Raw genomic sequence first — 20441 nt, 5'->3', positions numbered from 1 at the left:
CCATACTCCCGGAACACCCCCCACAGGGCACCTCGACGGACATGGTCGAACGCCTTCTCCAGATCCACAAAACACATGTGGACTGGTTGGGTGAACTCCCACGAACCCTCATTCACTGTGTATTGTATGTTATCTCTCTCACCTGTTTCACAGGGCGCCATTCTACTACGATCACCCATGATCCAAAAAAGTGCCAAAATGGGATGAAACAGCTCGCCTCCTAACAGGCTGGCTTATGACATGCTGACCTGCCAATTTGTGGACTTAAGCCTCGTTCATACCGGACGCCATGCAACGCCACAAATTTGCGCTGTTTTATTCATTTCCTCTTTAATTCTCCTCCTCAGTCACGTTTTGCGCTTGAACATAAAACAACTACATTAAGTCATCTAAAATAAAAATCTTTGTAAAATAACAGCCTGTTAAAGTTCAGAGTTCTCACATGCTTTATGTGATTTCTGCTTCTGAACATCACTGCAGAGTTTCTCCACATCAGGTTTTTAAAAAAAAAGAAAAAAAAAAAGAAACAACACGTGTGTGCTTTTTATTCTGTTCATTCATATATTCTCATTTTAAGGAATTTCGACCAATTCATTTCATCTCATAATTTCAGTATAACTATCAACGACACGTGCACAAGGTGTGAACAGAGCATTCTGTCAGAACAGTCCAGACAGAAATAAAGGCGGCGCCACAGTTTGTGCTGTTTTTCACTCTGTGCTTAGCGCGCCCCTCCGCGCTCCCCCTCCTCTCAGCCAGCCGACTCACACACTCACTCACTCACTCACTCACACGGCTACAGACCCAGTCCTAATTTTAGATGGCTTTAAGCAAAGCCGCCGTGATTTTTTTCGGCGTCTTTTTCGAAAATTGACCGCTCAAATGACAGCAGGACAGCTTGCTGCCTAAAACCTTGGTTCTCGCTCCCGTCTGCGCCCATGAATTTTTAATCCCGTACCATCCCAATCACGTGATAAATAGCAAAGTTGACTCCCATCCCGTGGGAATCCCAAAAAAATGTAAGCTTCTACTTCGAAGGCACACTCCATACAGTGGTCTCGCGCACACATGTTATCTGAGTGTCCGCTGCGTGGAGAGTGGTGGGAAAAACCGAAGACGCTTCTCACGAGGTGCGAGACAAGACGTGATTTAAATAAGAAAACAAAAAGGCGGCGGTCAGGCATTTCGGTTCAGAGCGATGAAAATAAAGAATTTGAACGTTTTAAACCAAAAAAAATGCCACTTGTCCGATAAAAAATTTTACACTTGTCCCAGACAATTGGACAAGCGTTAATGTCGATGCCTGCGACGCGACGTGATGCAACACGATATTGCACCACAAACACACCAATCACATTGCGTGGCTTGGACTTTTGTGATGCCACAACGCGTCCTTCCATTGGGATTACATGGCAACCTCTTGCCGCCATCGCTCGCGTGGCGTCCGGTGTGAACGCAGCATTACAAAGCGCAGATCTGGCAATATGCCCAAAAACAAAAGAAAAGGAGGTTGAGTCCTGTACAGCCAGGGGGAGTAGTTCCCCTCTGACAACCGAACTGGGTCAAAAGCATGTCAGGGGCAGGACATGCAGCACTTGGAGCCAGAGCAGGAGAACTACTCCGGCTGCTAGTTGCAGGAGAGCAAGTGTCGCCATCTTCACCACCCTACGAGCGCTAAAAAAAAAAAAAAAAAAAGATATTTTTTATCGACTTTTCAGATGGTTGATGTGACATATTTTCTGATACGACCTCTCTGCCTGCTGGTGGGAGTGTGCTCGCCTGTGTGTGTGTGCATTAGGGTGGAACTCCACTGTGTGCAACACAGAGAGCAGAGAAGAATTGTGTAAATAAGATAAATAACATGAGGCTGTTTAGTTTGTTTAATAAAAGGACGAGGTACAGACCTGTTCTATAGGGAAGGTAACCTTAAATTACTTCTGATCTGATCTTGCACTATATAGAAAATAAAATGACATAAAACATTAACTTGACCTTCGGGGGTAGCGCCCCTCTAATGTATCGGAAGGGGAAACAGTGTTTATTCTGTTATAAACCCTGTGTTGTGAATGTGACTTTATTTTACACTCGGAACGGGGGGCCGGAAACACCTGTGAGTGCTTGAAGATGTCCCTAGCGATGGCCTCCAGGTCGGTGACATCTCGTAGGCTGTGCACGTACTCGGCCACAGCCTTGATGACAACATCACAGGGTGGGAGCACAAGCTGGTGGGCACGCACCTGACAACAAACAACACAACAACATCAAACCACACAGACCACTTCATCCACATGCTTTAGTTTGGAACACACTTATAATTCAATAATTAATTATAATTAGAATTATAATAATTATAAAACCATTAATTATAATATAATATATAATTATATATGATTAATATTATAATGTATATAATATATTATAATATAATTATATTTTTTAATATAAAATTTTTCTAATTATTGGACAATAATTCATTAAGAATTAAAAGCATTAAGAACAATTCACAATGTAGGTTATCAAGATCACACCAATTCACTGTTTATTAAATATAAAATTACATTTAAGACTGTGCAATTAATGTATAAAGTAAAAAGTAAGCAACTGCTCCTTAGAATTCAAGAATTTTTCAAGGAGAGAGATTGAAAATAGAATTTAAGGGGCTTGTATCATTTTTAAAGTTGCTGGCGCTCCGACGACCAGGAAAGGCTTTTGTGTTTCTACTTGTGGCCCTAAAATATGGAATAATCTGGCGAAGAAACTCAAGCGATGTCCAAATGTCAATCAGTTTAAACGCCAATATAAGGAACTGATGTTTTCTGACTGTGTGAAAATTGTCAAAATTCTTTAAATTCTCTGAAAATTCAATTCATGTTTGAAGGACTATATAGCTGTAAAGTAAAAGTTGCTGAGGTAAAAGGGGTAGGTGTATATAAGCTTTGCTTCTACACCCTACACCCTTTCGGGTGCATGGGTTGACTGGCTGAGAAATCAGTTTTGTTTTTTTTTGGTTTATTTTGTGTTGCAAATATCTTTTCTTGAACCGAATAAAATTGAACTTGAACACACTTAATGCATAAATGCCACAACATGATCGGGGGTGGCCAACAACAAACACAGACATGTATTAAAATCACGGAATGGCTATTTCCTCATTGTTTCGCAGCAGTTACATTGGACCAGGCCACTGTACTGAAAGAACGGTGTATGAACGTATCCGAAGAAGCAGACGCTTCTTCTTGATGGCACCCATGGCCAGTATTTACAGTATTTTCAAACAGCTCTTTCTAATATAATATAATATGGTCTAATACAACCCCTGGCAAAAATTATGGAATCACCGGCCTCAGAGGATGTTCATTCAGTTGTTTAATTTTGTAGAAAAAAAGCAGATCACAGACATGACACAAAACTAAAGTCATTTCAAATGGCAACTTTCTGGCTTTAAGAAACACTATAAGAAATCAAGAAAAAAAGATTGTGGCAGTCAGTAACGGTTACTTTTTTAGACCAAGCAGAGGAAAAAAATATGGAATCACTCAATTCTGAGGAAAAAATTATGAAATCACCCTGTAAATTTTCATCCCCCAAATTAACACCTGCATCATATCAGATCTGCTCATTGACATTGACCCTATGCCATGACACTGACCCTATGTGTCTTTTTGCAAGGAATGTTTTCGCAGTTTTTGCTCTATGGCAAGATGCATTATCATCTTGAAAAATGATTTCATCATCCCCAAACATCCTTTCAATTGTCCAAAATATCAACATAAACTTGTGCATTTATTGATGATGTAATGACAGCCATCTCCCCAGTGCCTTTACCTGACATCCAGCCCCATATCATCAATGACTGTGGAAATTTACATGTTCTCTTCAGGCAGTCATCTTTATAAATCTCATTGGAAAGGCACCAAACAAAAGTTCCAGCATCATCACCTTGCCCAATACAGATTCGAGATTCATCACTGAATATGACTTTCATCCAGTCATCCACAGTCCACAATTGCTTTTCCTTAGCCCATTGTAACCTTGTTTTTTTCTGTTTAGGTGTTAATGATGCCTTTCGTTTAGCTTTTCTGTATGTAAATCCCATTTCCTTTAGGCGGTTTCTTACAGTTCGGTCACAGACGTTGACTCCAGTTTCCTCCCATTCGTCCCCCATTTGTTTTGTTGTACATTTTTCGATTTTTGAGACATATTGCTTTAAGTTTTCTGTCTTGACACTTTGTCTTCCTTGGTCTACCGGTATGTTTGCCTTTAACAACCTTCCCATGTTGTTTGTATTTGGTCCAGAGTTTAGACACAGCTGACTGTGAACAACCAACATCTTTTGCAACATTGCGTGATGATTTACTCTCTTTTAAGAGTTTGATAATCCTCTCCTTTGTTTCAACTGACATCTCTCATGTTGGAGCCATGATTCATGTCAGTCCACTTGGTGCAACAGCTCTCCAAGGTGTGTTCACTCCTTTTTAGATGCAGACTAACGAGCAGATCTGATATGATGCAGGTGTTAGTTTTGGGGATGAAAATTTACAGGGTGATTCCATAATTTTTTCCTCAGAATTGAGTGATTCCATATTTTTTTCCTCTGCTTGGTCTAAAAAAGTAACCGTTACTGACTGCCACAATCTTTTTTTCTTGATTTCTTATAGTGTTTCTTAAAGCCAGAAAGTTGCCATTTGAAATGACTTTAGTTTTGTGTCATGTCTGTGATCTGCTTTTTTTCTACAAAATTAAACAACTGAATGAACATCCTCCGAGGCCGGTGATTCCATAATTTTTGCCAGGGGTTGTATATAATATAATATGGTCAATGCGTATATTTTGCATTTTGCATTCTAACCAACAGGCATTTCTGCTTGTTAAGTTACCAAAATGCTTAACATGGAACTGGCTGTATGTTTTAATTACATCAGAGGGAGCTTCTGTACGAGAATGACTGTATGTTATCTCATGTCTCATCATTTTTCTGTTTTAAAATGCCACATTTCACATTAGGATGGGACTCAACCTCTGCATCATGTTACATGCTCCTGTTGTGCACGCACGCACACAATTGAAAAGCATTTAAAAATGCGAGTGCATGTTGTTCAGCAGCAGAACACGATGTGTCCGTGTGGTGGTGACCAGATGTTCTCTATTTAATCACAGTGAGTCACTTGAAGTGTGCACAGACTGTGCCCTAAAACGGTAGTTTAACAAACACAGAAGTGTTTGACTTAAACACTCCAACATCACATTCTGGAAGCTGCTTCTTACTCAGCTGCTGAAATATAACTAAATCATTATATCAAGCTGACCACTGGCTGGAGCTCAAGTTAACAGGAACGCTTTAATTATTTTGTTTTTACAATGAATCGCTTTAAAAAAATTCTCTTCAGCTCTACTGGCATCCATGAAGCATTGTAAATGATTTTTCAGTTAATTTTAGCACCAGTAACATCCGAACAGCACTGACAGAAACAATAAACGCTCAGATGTCTGCCGTGGGCTGAATTAATGACATTTTCATGATTTAAAGACAGAACATGTTTAGAAACCGTCTCTGTCCCAAATTCATGTAATAAAGGAGACAAAATTGTTGATAACTGATGAGTTTTTTGCTACTTCAGAGAGTCAACAAGGTAAAAAATAAATAAAAAGAAAGAAAGCCTTGAAAAACATTAGAATGAGATGCTGCAAAACACTGAGCTGATAAAGTAAAAGGAACAGTTTGGAATATAGTAAGAAACAGAGCTACCAACTAGAGCTGCACCATACTGACATTGTGATTTTTTTTTGCCCATAGTGATACATGTTTGTTTCCAGAAATATTTCTGTCCACACAAATCCACTGAAAGCACCTGAAAATGCTGTAGTACATAAAAACCAAACCCAATAGTCACTCTGTCAGAGCTCCAGCATTCCTCCGTGGAGAGAGGAGAACCTTCCAGAAGGACAACCATCTCTGCAGCAATGCACCAATCAGGCCTGTATGGTCGACTGGCCAGACGGAAGCCACTCCTTAGTAAAAGGCACATGGCAGCCTGCCTGGAGTTTGCCAAAATGCACCTGAAGGACTCTCAGACCATGAGAAACAAAACCTCTGGTCTGATGAGACAAAGACTGAACTCTCCACCAGAGGTCAAAGCTGCAAAACAGACCATCTGGTTAAACATCCTGAGAGTCCAGCAAACCAACACCTGTTTCTACGCTTCTAAATAAAACAAAGGCTCTTTAAACAGCAACTATTTTATTATTTTTTAAAACCTGTTTCATTTTATATTTTAACAATAAATGAATGGATCATTAAAATGTCCATAAAAATCAAAGTTAAGTCAAAACACCTTTGCGGGTAGAAGCCCTGCCCCTGTTGTGGACAACTGAAAACATTCATAATCACTAGTGAAATTCAGATTTTAGGAATGACTCTGTCCCAATCACAACATTAAAAGCAATCACATATTCTGACGTTATTACAAGTTGAAATGACTCAGTTAAAAAAATGATTTCACCATGAGGTTTATGACACATTAAGAAATGCTACTTTACAAACACACTGCAGTTGTTGTTAAATTATCCCCTGTTGCATTTATAACAAACATTTGTACATGTATTTATTTACAGTGTCTGTTTTTCTGGTTGAAATGAGATATGAATTATCTCCCAGACTTAAAAAAAAATGTACACATTAATTTCCATGCTATTTTACTGGTCTAAAAATAAATGTCCAAGGTTCCTTATGTTAAACACGAAATCATCTAATCTGCAACAACAGGTAAGTTATGGTTTTAATTTACAGATGAAGAAAGGTTTCTAAAGAATCTTTTATTTATTTATTTATTTTACTATTTTAATTACAAGTGTTCTAAACTTTTTTTTTACAGTAATCAAATTAATTTTGGGATAAAAATATTTGCAAAGATTTTTTTTCAAAAACTGCTGTTTTGTGACACGTTTCTTCCACTGTTCTGTATTTAACAGTGTTTTATACATATCAGTGGTTTCTGCACTGCAGTCTTCCGTGTTTTGGCCTGATGCCTCGTTTCTATTGGACAGCGCGAAGCTACGTCATGGCACACAACAGCAAAAGTTGGATTGGGTTGAACTTTGACCAAGGCAGCTTTCCAACAAGTGGCAATGCACGCTCCAGTCGAAGCATCTCATTGAAAATAATGCTTTTTAGACCATTTCGCGATACTCCTACCACAGTCAATGCTTCTGGTGTGAAAGCCCCTTTAGTGTTCGTTGTTATGCTTCACGGAACATCAGCTGTGTTTTTATCTTAACCACAACAAGGACATTTACAGGGACATTCAGAGCAGACTTTGAAAGAAAAGAAAAGTTAAAAAATATGCCCTGATTTTGCGTCATTCAAACCCTGCCGGCAGCCCAGTTGACAGAAATCCATCATAGCGACTGAGAGCTTTAATCCCTGTGTAAGTACTGCACACGTGTCGTGCATGCTTAAATGATATAATGTGCTGCCCTACAACAAACACACTATCGACATATTAATTCCAATGAAGAAAACACCAGGATCGTTCAGTCTTGGATGAGATATGCGCTCTCATCATCTGTCTTTGTAGATCTTATTCAGGGCCCCGTTCACAAGTGCATGGGCATTTTGAAAAACATATCTTTTTCTATGTATTTTGACCTTTTGTTCACACACAAAACGCATTTTAGAGAACTGAAAATGGAGCTTTTGGAAAACTCCTTCCAAGGTGAAGCTTTGCAGAAACTACAATTCAGTCTTTACAGCCACAATTCCAATGAAGTTGGGGCATTGTGTGAAATGTAAATAAAAACACAATACAACGATTTGCAAATCCTCTCTTCAAACTGATAGACTTTTTTGTTTTTGTGCAAATATTTGCTTATTTTGAAATGGATACCTGCAACACATTTCAAAAAAGCGGGGACAGGAGCATCCCCAAAAGGCTCAGCCGTTCACAAGCAAATATGGGGTGAGGATCACCACTTTGTGAACAACTGCATGAAAAAAAATAGTCCAACAGTTAAGGAACAATCATTTTCAACGTTCAATTGCAAGAAATTTAGGGATTCTATCATGTACAGTCCATAATATAATCAGAAGATTCAGAGAATCTGGAGAACTTTCTACACAGAAGCAGCAAGGCCAAAAACCAACGTTGAATGCCCGTGACCTTCGTTCCCTCAGGCAGCACTGCATTAAAAACCAACATCATTGTGAATGGATCTTACCGCGTAGGCTCAGGAACACTTCAGAAAATTTTATTGTCAGTTAACACAGTTTGTCGCTACATCTACAAGTGCAAGTTAAAACTCTACCATGCAAAGCGAAAGCCATACATCAACAACATCCAGAAACGCCGCGGCCTTCTCTGGGACCGAGCTCATTTGAAATGGACAGACGCAAAGTGGAAAAGGGTGCTGTGGTCTGATGAGTTCACATTTCATATTGTTTTTGGATATCATGGACGCCATGTCCTCCGGACAAAAGAGGAAAAAGACCATACAGATTGTTACCAGCGCAAAGTTCAAAAGCCAGCATCTGTGAGCAGCATCGGTGTGTTAGTGCCCATGGCATGGGCAACTTACACATCTGTGATGGCACCATCAATGCTGAAAGGTACATCCAGGTTTTGGAGCAACACAAGCTGCCATCCAAGCAACATCGTTTTCAGGGACGTCCCTACTTATTTCAGCAAGACAATGCCAAGCCACATTCTGCACGTTACAACAGCGTGACTTCGTAGTAAAAGAGTGCGGGTACTAGACTGGCCTGCCTGCAGTCCAGACCTGTCGCCCATTGAAAATGTGTGGTGCATTATGAAGCACAAAATACGACAACGGAGACCCCAGACTGTTGAACAACTGAAGTCGTACAGCAAGCAAGAATGGGAAAGAATTCCACCTACAAAGCTTCAACAATTAGTGTCCTCAGTTCTCAAACGCTTATTGAGTGTTGTTAGAAGGAAAGGTGATGTACCACAGTGGTAAACATACCACTGTCCCAGCTTTTTTGAAACGTGTTGTAGGCATCCATTTCAAAATGAGTAAATATTTGCACAAAACAATAAAGTTTATCAGTTTGAACATTAAATATCTTGTCTTTGTGGTGTATTCAATTGAATATAGGTTGAAGAGGATTTGCAAATCATTGTATTCTGTTTTTAATTTACATTTTACACAACATCCCAACTTCATTGGAATTGGGGCTGTATGTGTAGACAAGGAAAACAGAGTTTTTGTCTTTTTTCAGGTTTCTGATAGGCCAATATTTCTATACGGTTAAGGCTATATCGCCACCTGATGCTTTGGCATGCTCTTGACAGCTCTTTACAATGTGTTTTGCATTTTCATGTTGAGAGACATTTTTTTAATACTGTGCTTGTGTGGATGTGATTTTTTTAAAATCTGAAGACAGAAAATCATAGTTTTCAAAACAGCCGTGTACCTGTGGACTCAGAGTGAGAGTGACTGTAGTAAATATGAACCTTACAAGAGACAAAATCAGACTGACAATGTTACAGCATTTCACACGAGAGCTACTCCAGGCCCATTTCTGCAGAGAGTTCCTTCAAACTAATTTATTTTATGTTTTCCTTTTGGGTTTCTGAGAAAGTGAAGCTGTTAAACTGCCACACTGCAGTAATATTTGACAGCGTTATCCCATCAGCCTGTGTCGTTCACTAACGGTGTTCATACACTGAGTGACGGTGGTGGGGTTTACCTTCAACGATGCTAACGGATGCTCTGGACCAAGTAAGCTCCAGTGAAAGGCGGCCAGGTCCTCATCAGGCAGGATGTGATTTCCTAAAATGCACACAAAAGCCCAGCTGTGTCACTGAGCCTGGTCTAAAATGCCACGTGTCCACGGCATCCTTCAACACAGAAGTGTCTTAAACATGTACGCAAGGGCGCAATTTAGAACTAGAAATTGGGGGGACAAAGTGTGAGGCCCGCAGGGCCGAAGCCCATAGGCCGGGGGTCTGGGGGTCGCTTTAGGCCCCCAGAAGCCAACGGTTTCTAGATAAGCTCAGATGCATTCTGAGCATCCAGAACAGTAATTTTAATGTGTTGAGAAGATCATAAAGTGGACACCATTTGACTTATGCAATTTGAAACTGTGGATATAAGTACTTTATTCTGAGAATAGCCAGCACTGATTTTATTAACATCCTGGTGTAAATAAGGTATCACCACATGTGTAGAACTCAAAAAGAATGATAGGTTGAGTTTTCATAAAGAAAAAAAAAAACAACTGCAATGTGGTAAAATGTATTCATAAATATGAAAGAACAGGGTCTTAATAATTATTAACTATCGCATACTGTATTTTTTTCTCAAGATTTGTTTTTGCATAAGTTTGAAAAAACAACAGATCACAAGTTTAGGATAAATTACTTATCATGAATTTAATTTTCGAAGTGGCACTAATGATAACACTCATACTGAACATAATTTCACTTGCATAGACTGATTTTGGAGATCAAGCAATAATTGCAGATGGGCTTTCTGAGGTCCCAGATAGCTTTTCTGATTTCCTTTTCTAACTTTCAGAATTTAGTAAATTAGCATATGGTCCATTGATACTTATGTGTAGACACTAGTCCCTAGAGGCAACTATTTTTGGTTTCAAATCTGGGGAAAGGCAGTCCCAGAAATTTCCAAATGTGACAAACAAGAAACAGGTGTTGTAAACAAGTCAAGGCTGCTAAAAATACAAACTTGCAGAAACAAAGATGCTATTCTGAGTAGCATAGCATGTTTCAAGTAGACACATATATGTCAGAAGGTGGGGGGGGACATACCATATTCTGTCCCCCCTGGTTGAAAAGGTGGGGGGGACATGTCCCCCCTATCCCCCACCAAATTGCGCCCATGCATGTGCGTGTGCCTCACTGACCTAAAAGTGATGCAAAAATGACGTAACGGTTGGGGCTGAGGTCGAGCTGCCGTGCCACTTCGTGCATTAGGTACTGGCTGGTGGTGAGGCTTTTGCCGTTTCGGCTCAGTTTGAGGGCGTGGGCACTGAAGTAACACGGGATGTTGCACAGGGCGTAGTCCGAGTCGTACGCCACCAGGCCATGGAAGCCGTTTTCTTTGCATAAGGATATCACTTCCAAGTGGTGGTCCTCAATGCTCTGGACAACCTGAGGAGAGGCAAAGACAAGAATCGGACTTTGGACGTTAAAGGTTCAATGTAAACCTCTTACGCAGGTGTGCTCGTTGGACCCGTTCTGAAAATTCACCAGAAATTGGCACCAAAAATCTTCTATTAAAGTCCCATTTATGAATATAAACTTTATCTCCAGTCAACTGGAAGAGAGCCCGGATCGTTTAATCTGTGCAGGCTGACTGCACAGACAAAAACATTGCATGTGACAGTTTGTTTGCATGGCCTGCTGTGAAATCCTGGCCTCTGCCAGCACAGTCCAACCTCTATCGCAAACAGACACTTCAACATTTTTTTTCCACACTGCATGTGCAAATACTGCTGTACGTCACTGCACAGCTTCATATTTGTGCACATCAATTTAGCTTCCGTACCTTCAACAGGTCATATTTTTTATATTTAATGTCTATCTACAAGTTAAAAATGTTTAGAGTTCAGTGTTTTGGAGTTTCACAATTCTGTGTCTATACTACGACTGCAAATATTTAACTTTTCTAACTTTCAATTAATCTGTTGATTATTTTCTCAATTAATCTATTGCTCATTTTCTCATTAATCCTTTGGTTAATTTACCTGTTAAGCATAACCATAAGGTTTACCAATAACTTAGTATTATTATTGTATTATTTGTCTTGTATTATTTTGTCATAAAACTGACCGATTACAAAAAAAGCCTGAACATATAATGAATAAGGAAGAAAATCATGCACAGAGCCTACAATAGAGCTGCAACTAATGATTATTTTCCTTAGGTAATTTGTTCATTATTTTCTGGGTTAATCATCTATTAGTTTGGTCAATTACATCAAAAATTGGATGAAGTAAGAGAAAGCCCATGATGATGTCCTCAAATGTCTTGTTTTGTGCACAAACCAAAGATATTCAGTTTAATGTTAGGAGTTTATATAAAAAAATGAAACTCACACTTAAGAAACCCAAATCAGAGACTCAAAACAATCGACTGCCAAAACAATTGCCGATGAATTTAATTATCAATTAATCGTAGCAGCTTTTGTCTATATATGCAGATACTACCACGGTTTCAGCAAACCTTTGGTTTGAAACACCTCGGTTTAGGTTTCTGTTGAGTGTATCACACAAATCCATGTTTGAACTAATGACCTCTATGAAAGATGCCAAACAATTTGAACCCCTGCATATTTTTCCTCCTCTTTAATACAGCTGTGAACTCTCAGTCATTCACACCAAAACACTCAACATCTGAGTGGTTTAACCCATATCACACTAAACCGCCATCTGGTTCTGTGGCCACGTCAGCCACCTCCTGATTGGTCCATTCTTTGGTGACTCAGTATCAACTAATAAAACCTGATTCATTTCAGTCTGCTGACTGGTTAACCCAGCTGCCACAAACTGCTTGTTTCTTGTCGTCACTGCACCTTCACCTCTCCACGGGCTGAACATTTCTCTTAGGTGCACAAATGAAAAATCCTTCTTTCCATTATAGACAAATAAATATACAAAAGTACATTTCACAGAGTTCAACAAAAAAATCTAAAACAATCTACAAAAAATCTACACAGCAGCGAGATATAAACCCAAGAAAAAAAATGTTTAGAATATGGTCAATGAGAAGAAGAACCCCACATGATCCATCTGAACCAATCACTGCTCAGCTTGCACATCCTAGCAGTGTGTAAACAACATGGCGACCCGGCTGCGAGTGCAGGTGTCGTAGACCAAACGGTCCGCCCCTAAAAATTGGTCTGCAGTCTCTTCAGCCAAAGCAATCAAATGGATTAATGGGATTATTAACCATCAGATGATAAAGGTAAAACCTCTTAAATCATTCTAAAGTCAGTTTTAAGCACAAACAAGGCCGTTTTAAGCAGAAATGAGGCGATAATGGGTAACGCTTTGAAATGATGGAAGTGCAGTAAACGCAGAAGCTAGCAGCTTGTGTAGCCGTGGCACTCTGATCGCTTCCTCCTAGAGGATGCCATTTTTCGGGAATTCCCGTGGCTCACGTGATTCCTGCGGGATTCCCACGGGATGTGCGTCAAAATTTTATCAATCCCGTGATTGGGATGGGACAGGAATAAAAATGAACGGGAGCGGGAATGCCAAAAATAGATGATTTTCATCTATTTAAAACAACCAAAACGCGTTCACACCGGGCACGATCAGACGCTAAAAATTTGCGGTGGTTGCGTGGCAACGGACGTGCCTCCTTCGCCCAGTGTGTCGCTCTGCTTTTGCTGCGAAAATTCGCCCCGGTGCGTCATCAAATAGGAGGAGCTTCCATTCCGCTCGCCGGCTCCGGTTGTCAGTCAAGTTAACATGACGGACCTTGATCACACGGAGCAAGTTGTTGTGGAAAGAGAGCATCATTATTTGCTGAAGGAGCTGAGTCTGGATGAGGGCTGCTTTCAGCGGTCCTTCCGCCTCTGCAGGACCCAACTTGAGGACCAACTGTCCCGTTCACGCGAGCACATGTAAACAATTTAAAAAAAGAAGAAACTCCACTGCTTGCTGCAGGGCTGCTCTTCGCTCTTTCCCAAAAAATAATTGTGTTTAGAAACCAGTCACCATTTGCTTTATTATACATCTGTGTAGTTAATTAATAAAATATTCTCCACAGGCTATTCGCTGGCGTGCGCACGTAAAGTGAAAAGACAAACTCCGCTGCTTGCAGTGGTGCTGCTGCTCACTCCAAAAACTGTCATAATTGTGAAATAAAGGACAAAAGAGACATAAGTCCTGCTCACAGGCTGCTACCAGATACAGGGCATGTTCACATCTTCAGTCAAACTCCAGACATCTCCTCGTCACTACATATTCAGTCCCTGATTGATCATCAAGGCGCGAGACATACGGGAGTGGGATGGGAGTGGGACTGATTTTGAGTGGGAGCGGGATGGGATTGGGAGTCATCTTTACAGGAGTGGGACGGGATGGGATTTATTTTTTTACTCCAGTCCAAGATTGGGACAGGATGGGATTTTTTTTTCTGGGAGCGGGGTGGGATGGGAGTGAAAATCCACTCCAGTGTCATGCTCTACTTCCTCCATCTTTTATGATGAAATAATGCTGAATTTATGTGAAAATGATTGTTGCACAAAAAGCTTCAGATATCTGTCGCTGAGACAGATGATAACTGGAGTGCAGTTTTAAGCAGAAACGAGGTGATAATCGGTGAACCGCAACTGATGACGCATGTGCAATGAAGGCAGGGCAGACCGATTTTTAGGGGCTACTGTTCAGTCATCAACGCTGTCTCTCTGGTTAGACATGCGGAAATTAAATGCTTTTTCCACCTTAAATCCATAAATAATGAGAAATCCACCCAATGACAGCAGGGAGGTGGATTAAGGTTGTCTCTGAAAATCCTGGCGAAATTTAGACAGACGAAGCCAAGAAATTGCCCAAGATATAGAAGCTCAAGGTGTGTTGTATGGCTGGGGGTGCCTGGCTGTCTTCTGTTTCTGTCTTTTGTTTTTCCTTCCAGGTGGCACGCGTTTAGGACTGAGTGGCTGTGTGGCTGAGTTATCAGGACCTCACCCTGATCACCTGAGGCTGATCATGTGCAGCTCGTCAGGACTCACAGCTGTGGTGCATCTACATGGATTGGGGCATGGTGGCATTTAAGTCTGGAGTACACAGTGTGTATTTGCCAGAGACTCGACCTTGTGACCAGACGGGTGAGATCGTCGTCTTGAGAGCCATCTCATCATCATGGATGCAGAGACCGTCCAGGTTTGATGCTATGGTCTGTGAAAGAGGAGGGGGTGAGGTCTCACGCTCGTCAGCACACTTCCTGAGGTACGTTAGGTTTTGTGACTAACATTAGTACAGTCAGTAAATGTGGTGTCCCTCACACCTTATTATATTGAGCTGTTATGTTAGTCATTTAATCAGCTTCCACTGCAGTTGAGAATGTGAACTGGGTGTTCCATGCCTGCAGGGTGGGAAGCTAATTAGTGATTAAGCCAGGAAGTGTTTGCTGTTTATGTACACCTTTGAGTGGTCTCTCTGTGTGTGGAGTGTGGACTCACATGATGGTTTCTTCTTTCACAGACTCGGTTTGTCGCGGCCACCTGGGGGGTGTCGGCGGGGTCATTGGGTCCGAACTATTTCTGGCTCCGGACCGTTTGTGCTGCCTGGAGCGCACCGTATTACCACCTCACCAGACCGCGCACTCATTTGTTTGTATTTATCACATCACTGTTATGTTATTAAAATCAGTTATCCTTTGTACCGTGCTCAAGGTGTGCTTGATGAAGGGAAGTCCTTTCATGATGTTGTCGCAGAACACCCAGACTTTGGGTTTCATCTGACGTGTTATCGTCTATTCACCGACATAAATTTGATCACCAAGGCACATTCTGAGAATATTTCGTATTATATAATGGCTGAGTGGATCCTTGTCATTTGATTGGTGCTTTGTATGTCACATGACATTATTTGTTCCATTTACTGTGCAAATTTTGTTCCATAAGTTTTATACCATTGCACGCTGTGAACCCTGCCCATTCGCACACTAGTGGGGGCAGCGTTTAACTAAACATTGCAGAGTTTGTTTTGCTGACAGAAAATGATTTGAACGAGCTAACTGATGTGCTAATTCTTCTAACACACACACAAAAAAAACAAATCCACTACACCATAAGCCTTCTGGAGGCATGAAGAGCTATTAAGATGAAAAGCTGGACAAATTTCTGATGCAATTTTTTTGCTGGACTGAGGAAGTACACAGTCTTTTTTTGGGGGGGGGGGGGGGGGGGGGGAGTATCACGGCCTACACTGTCAGAATTATTTTTAAATTATCTAACTGTTTTTCCAAGTCGACTGAGAACCATTTTGGACGCCTATTTAAAGTTTATGATGGATTATTGATGACAAGGATCTAGCCTCGTATAAAGCAAATCATGAATGTTTTTACATTCTTTCAATGGAACGAATATTTCATGAGGCGAAAGCTGCCTCTGAATGGTACATTCCACGTTTCACATCATGAAATATTCATACCATTGAACTCATAAACATTAATTATTTGTACATTTTCAGGCTCATTGTTGATGGAGTACTTGAAAGGCCCTGTTTACCTGTTTAAAGGGTGGTCACTGTACAGAGTAGAGTGTACATTTTGTATGTTTTTAATTGAGTACATTTGTACCCAGTAATTAAATGTGATCTTTCTCACTCCTCAGGTTGAAAAGACAAGCAACGATCAAGATGCTGCTCCACTGAATGAACCATCAGCCAAAAACAAGACAAAACAAGAAACGCACTTCTTAAGAAGTGGCAGCACCAGCCTGGTTCAGAAGTCAACTATTTTACCAGCAACCTGTATCACATGCAATAAAGTGGTACTTACTGTATGTACACATAAGTTTACATCTGTATGAGTTTAAAGGAAACATGTGGAACATTTTAGCTTCAATTATGTGTACTCCATTGTTTTCATTCTCACAAATACTTTGTTCTAGTTATGAAGGAGGACTGTACATGCCTTGATTTTCAAGTGTGCAGAGTATATGACATGTACATGTTTGTTTTTATAAGTGCGGTTACAGGGTTGCTGGAAAAAAGTGGAACAAAAAATATGCAGGACTGATGGTGCCTGATTTGATGAAACATGCCAGTATTTAATCTATGCTTGCAGTCTTTACTTACCACGACTTGGCCACGGGCAGGATACATGTATTGGTACGGTTGCATTTGTTACAATTCATGAATTACATGTATTCCCTACATTTGTTGCTCCTGCAGCATCTTTTTTCCTCTCTCTCACGCGCGCTGAATGAGGTGGAGAACGCATTTGGAAAAGTCTAAAAAGGTAATTATTTGTCATATTTATATTGTAATAGCTTGGTAAAACAGTTGCATGTTCATTCGTTCTTATGAGCACCTGTAAAAGTATGTTTAACATCTCGTTATAATTGATCAGATGAGCTGCGCTCTGATGCGGTGTGCTGACGCAATCACTCCCACTCATATGCAGTGTTTGTTAATTGTTTGCGTAATGTTCACGTGAAGTTCAGGTAATTAACGTGTGATGGAGATTTTGAACATTTCAAAATTTTCTTTGTGCACTTGCACGAAGCTGCGCATAATTTAGAACAAGTCTGAGACGAGTTTACACTCCTGCACAGCAGAGTGAGTAGATCAAAGTCATGCAAGTGTCAGGGCACCTTTAGGCATGCCCAGTGCTGCCTACACTGAGCCTGTTACCTTATTAACATCACATATGTTTAAAGCTTATGTGTAAAATCAAAACACTCTGCAAGCTTTTATTTTTAACTTCTGCAAGTCGTGCCAAGAAATCTTTTCAACAGCAACAAAACTGACTTGATATGTCTTTAATGTTTGTATGCTCATACATGAATGAACATAAAAGGTACAAATATTTAGCATTTTGCCAGTTTCACAACATTATGACATCTCTTTGTATTTGTCCAAGGATTCTGACACTGAAAACTATCTGCAGGTTTTACTAAATTCAAAGCAAATTATTGCTCTTCCACAGCATAAAAGGACGTTTACTGTCTTTTTAAGGTGATTCAGTTGGTGAGATCCATCTAATCATTAACGTTCTCATCGTAATTACAACCCCGATTCCAATGAAGTTGGGACATTGTGTGAAATGTAAATAAAAACAGAATACAATGATTTGCAAATCCTCTTCAAACTATATTCAATTGAACATGCCACAAAGACAAGATATTTAATGTTCAAACTAAAAGACTTTATTGTTTTTGTGCAAATATGTGCTCATTTTAAAATGGATGCCTGCAACACGTTTCAAAAAAGCTGGGACAGTGGCAACAATGCTCAAAGAACACCTGTTTGGAACATTCCACAGGTAAACAGGTTAATTGGAAACAGGTGAGTGTCATGATTGGGTATAAAAGGAGCATCCCCAAAAGGCTCAGCCGTTCACAAGCAAAGATGGGGCGAGGAATACCACTTTATGAACAACTGCGTGAAAAAAATAGTCCAACAGTTTAAGAACAATGTTTCTCAACGTTCAATGGCAAGGAATTTAGGGATTCTATCATCTACAGTCCATAATATAATCAGAAAATTCATAGAATCTGGAGAACTTTCCACACATAAGCGGCAAAGGCCGAAAACCAACACTGAATGCCGTGACCTTCGATCCCTCAGGCGACACTGCATTAAAAGCCAACATCACTGTGTAAAGGATCTTACCACGTGGGCTCAGGAAGCTTCAACAATTAGTGTCCTAAGTTCCCAAACGCTTATTGAGTGTTGTTAGAAGGAAAGTTGATGTAACACAGTGGTAAACATACCACTGTCCCAGCTTTTTTGAAACACGTTGCAGGCATCCATTTCAAAATGAGCAAATATTTGCACAAAAACAATAAAGTTTATCAGTTTGAACATTAAATATCTTGTCTTTGTGGTGTATTCAATTTAATATAGGTTGAAGAGGATTTGCAAATCATTGGTATTCTGTTTTTATTTACATTTCACACAACGTCCCAACTTCATTGGAATTGAGGCTGCAATTTAAATTCCCTTTTGGAAGATCACTTTGTAAGGAGTAATGGAAGCTGGCAGGGCAGCAACAGATGGACAACATGCACGGCGACAACTTATTTTAAATTATGTGCTCTACATCTGCCCTACAGTGCTTTGGGTGTTTGCTATAATAGCAGAAACAGAAAACAGTAATTTAGAAATTAATGTGAATTGCAATAACATTTATGACATATACTTTTGTTGCTTATTCTTCTTCTATCAACATATAAAAAGTTATTTTTTAAAAATGAAAAGTTGTAAGTGTTAGGCTACAGTCTACACAAATGTAACATGTCTAAAATCAGCAGAAAACAACATACTAGACAAGATCCAGATTAACCAGATTATCAAGAATAATTTACAATATGTAAATGGATCAACAAAATTCTCTTGCTTGAGTCGAACATATACATGAAAATTCAGTAAGGTATATCTTATATATTATATTCCAATTTTAAGGTGGAACTATGCTAGTATACTAAGGTATATTTAAATATCTAAAAAGGAACAGTAAAATAGAACAGAAAAGAGTAGAGCAGAGCCACTTGGGTGCCTGGTCTTGAGAACCAGGGATGTAATTGTTATATTATTAGTTATAATTAATCAAAAATTAATTGTTACATTATGGCCAGGGCATGTGAGGCTGTGTTGAATTCTGCCGACAACGGAGGAAGTCAGTCTGTCTCTGCTGATGTTCTCAATACAAGTCAGAGAGGTGAAGTAACTGAAAGGCAGGTCGATAAAACACATCAATCTGCCAGAATTTGTACGTTGAATTAAGTTATCTTCTCTGCCACTGTCACCACACAGCCAGCCTGCCTGATCAGTTTGTCCTGCCTTGATGTGCTGCTCCCTCCTCCTTATAGTAGCACACTGGCTACTACGGACTGGTAGAACATCCACAGGAGTTTCCTGCAGATGTTAAACGACCGCAACCTCCTCAGAAAGTACAGCCTCCTCTGTCCTTTCCTCTACAGGTGGTTGGTGTGGGTTGATCAATCCAGTTTGCTGTCCAGCCACAGCTCGAGGTACTTGTAGGAATTCACAGCTTCCACCTCAGCTCCCTCAATCAGAACTGGTCACAGACATGGTCTAGACTTCCCAAAATCAATGACCAGCTCCTTTGTCTTGGAGGTGTTGAGCTGTAGATGGTTTTTGTGGTACCAGGCAGTGAAGTCCTTCACGAGGCTCCTGTACTTCTCTCTGTCATCCCTGAAGCATCCAACAATGACTGTCATCTGCAAACTAAGGCAGCAGTTACCGGTCCTGTAGATGGAGATCACCTGTCCTGCACATTTTTCCAGCTCTCTTCTGCTCCACCCACTGCTGCAAAGGTCAGGTGTGCTCAGCCAATCAGGAGCAGAGTGGCCTTTTATTGTGGGCAGTCTAAGGCACACCTGTGCACTAATCATGGTGTCTAATCAGCATCTTGATATGGCACACCTGTGAGGTGGGATGGATTATCTCAGCAAAGGAGAAGTGCTCACTATCACAGATTTAGACTGGTTTGTGAACAATATTTGAGGGAAATGGTGATATTATGTGGAAAAAGTTTTAGATCTTTGAGTTCATCTCATACAAAATGGGAGCAAAACCAAAAGTGTTGCATTTATATTTTTGTTGAGTATACTTTTGTCCTCTGAAAGTGGAGGGACTGTGTATAAAATGGCTAATTCCTAAATGATGAATGCAATATTTTTGTTAAGCTATTTGAATTAAAGTTTAAAGTCCACACTTTAAGCACATCTTGATTGTTTCACTTTAACTGCACTGTGGTTGT

The 20441-nt window shown here is 40.2% G+C and overlaps 1 protein-coding gene across 1 annotated transcript in view; it reads right to left on the bottom strand.

Moving 5' to 3' along the window:
- LOC117507484 (constitutive coactivator of PPAR-gamma-like protein 1 homolog) overlaps window positions 1-20441 on the bottom strand; it is a 75106-nt gene that overhangs the window by 50769 nt on the left and 3896 nt on the right. Inside the window, exons 2-4 of the mRNA XM_034167360.1 lie at window positions 10883-11129; window positions 9707-9789; window positions 2109-2237 (exon numbers count right to left, since the gene is read on the bottom strand). Coding sequence (XP_034023251.1) covers window positions 2109-2237; window positions 9707-9789; window positions 10883-11129 — 459 coding nt within the window. The remainder of the gene's footprint in view (window positions 1-2108; window positions 2238-9706; window positions 9790-10882; window positions 11130-20441) is intronic.

The sequence above is a fragment of the Thalassophryne amazonica genome, chromosome 3, assembly GCF_902500255.1.
Source record: "Thalassophryne amazonica chromosome 3, fThaAma1.1, whole genome shotgun sequence".
NCBI lineage: Eukaryota > Metazoa > Chordata > Actinopteri > Batrachoidiformes > Batrachoididae > Thalassophryne > Thalassophryne amazonica.
Note: the sequence above shows the minus strand (reverse complement) of the source record. Positions and strands in the feature narration are given on the sequence as shown.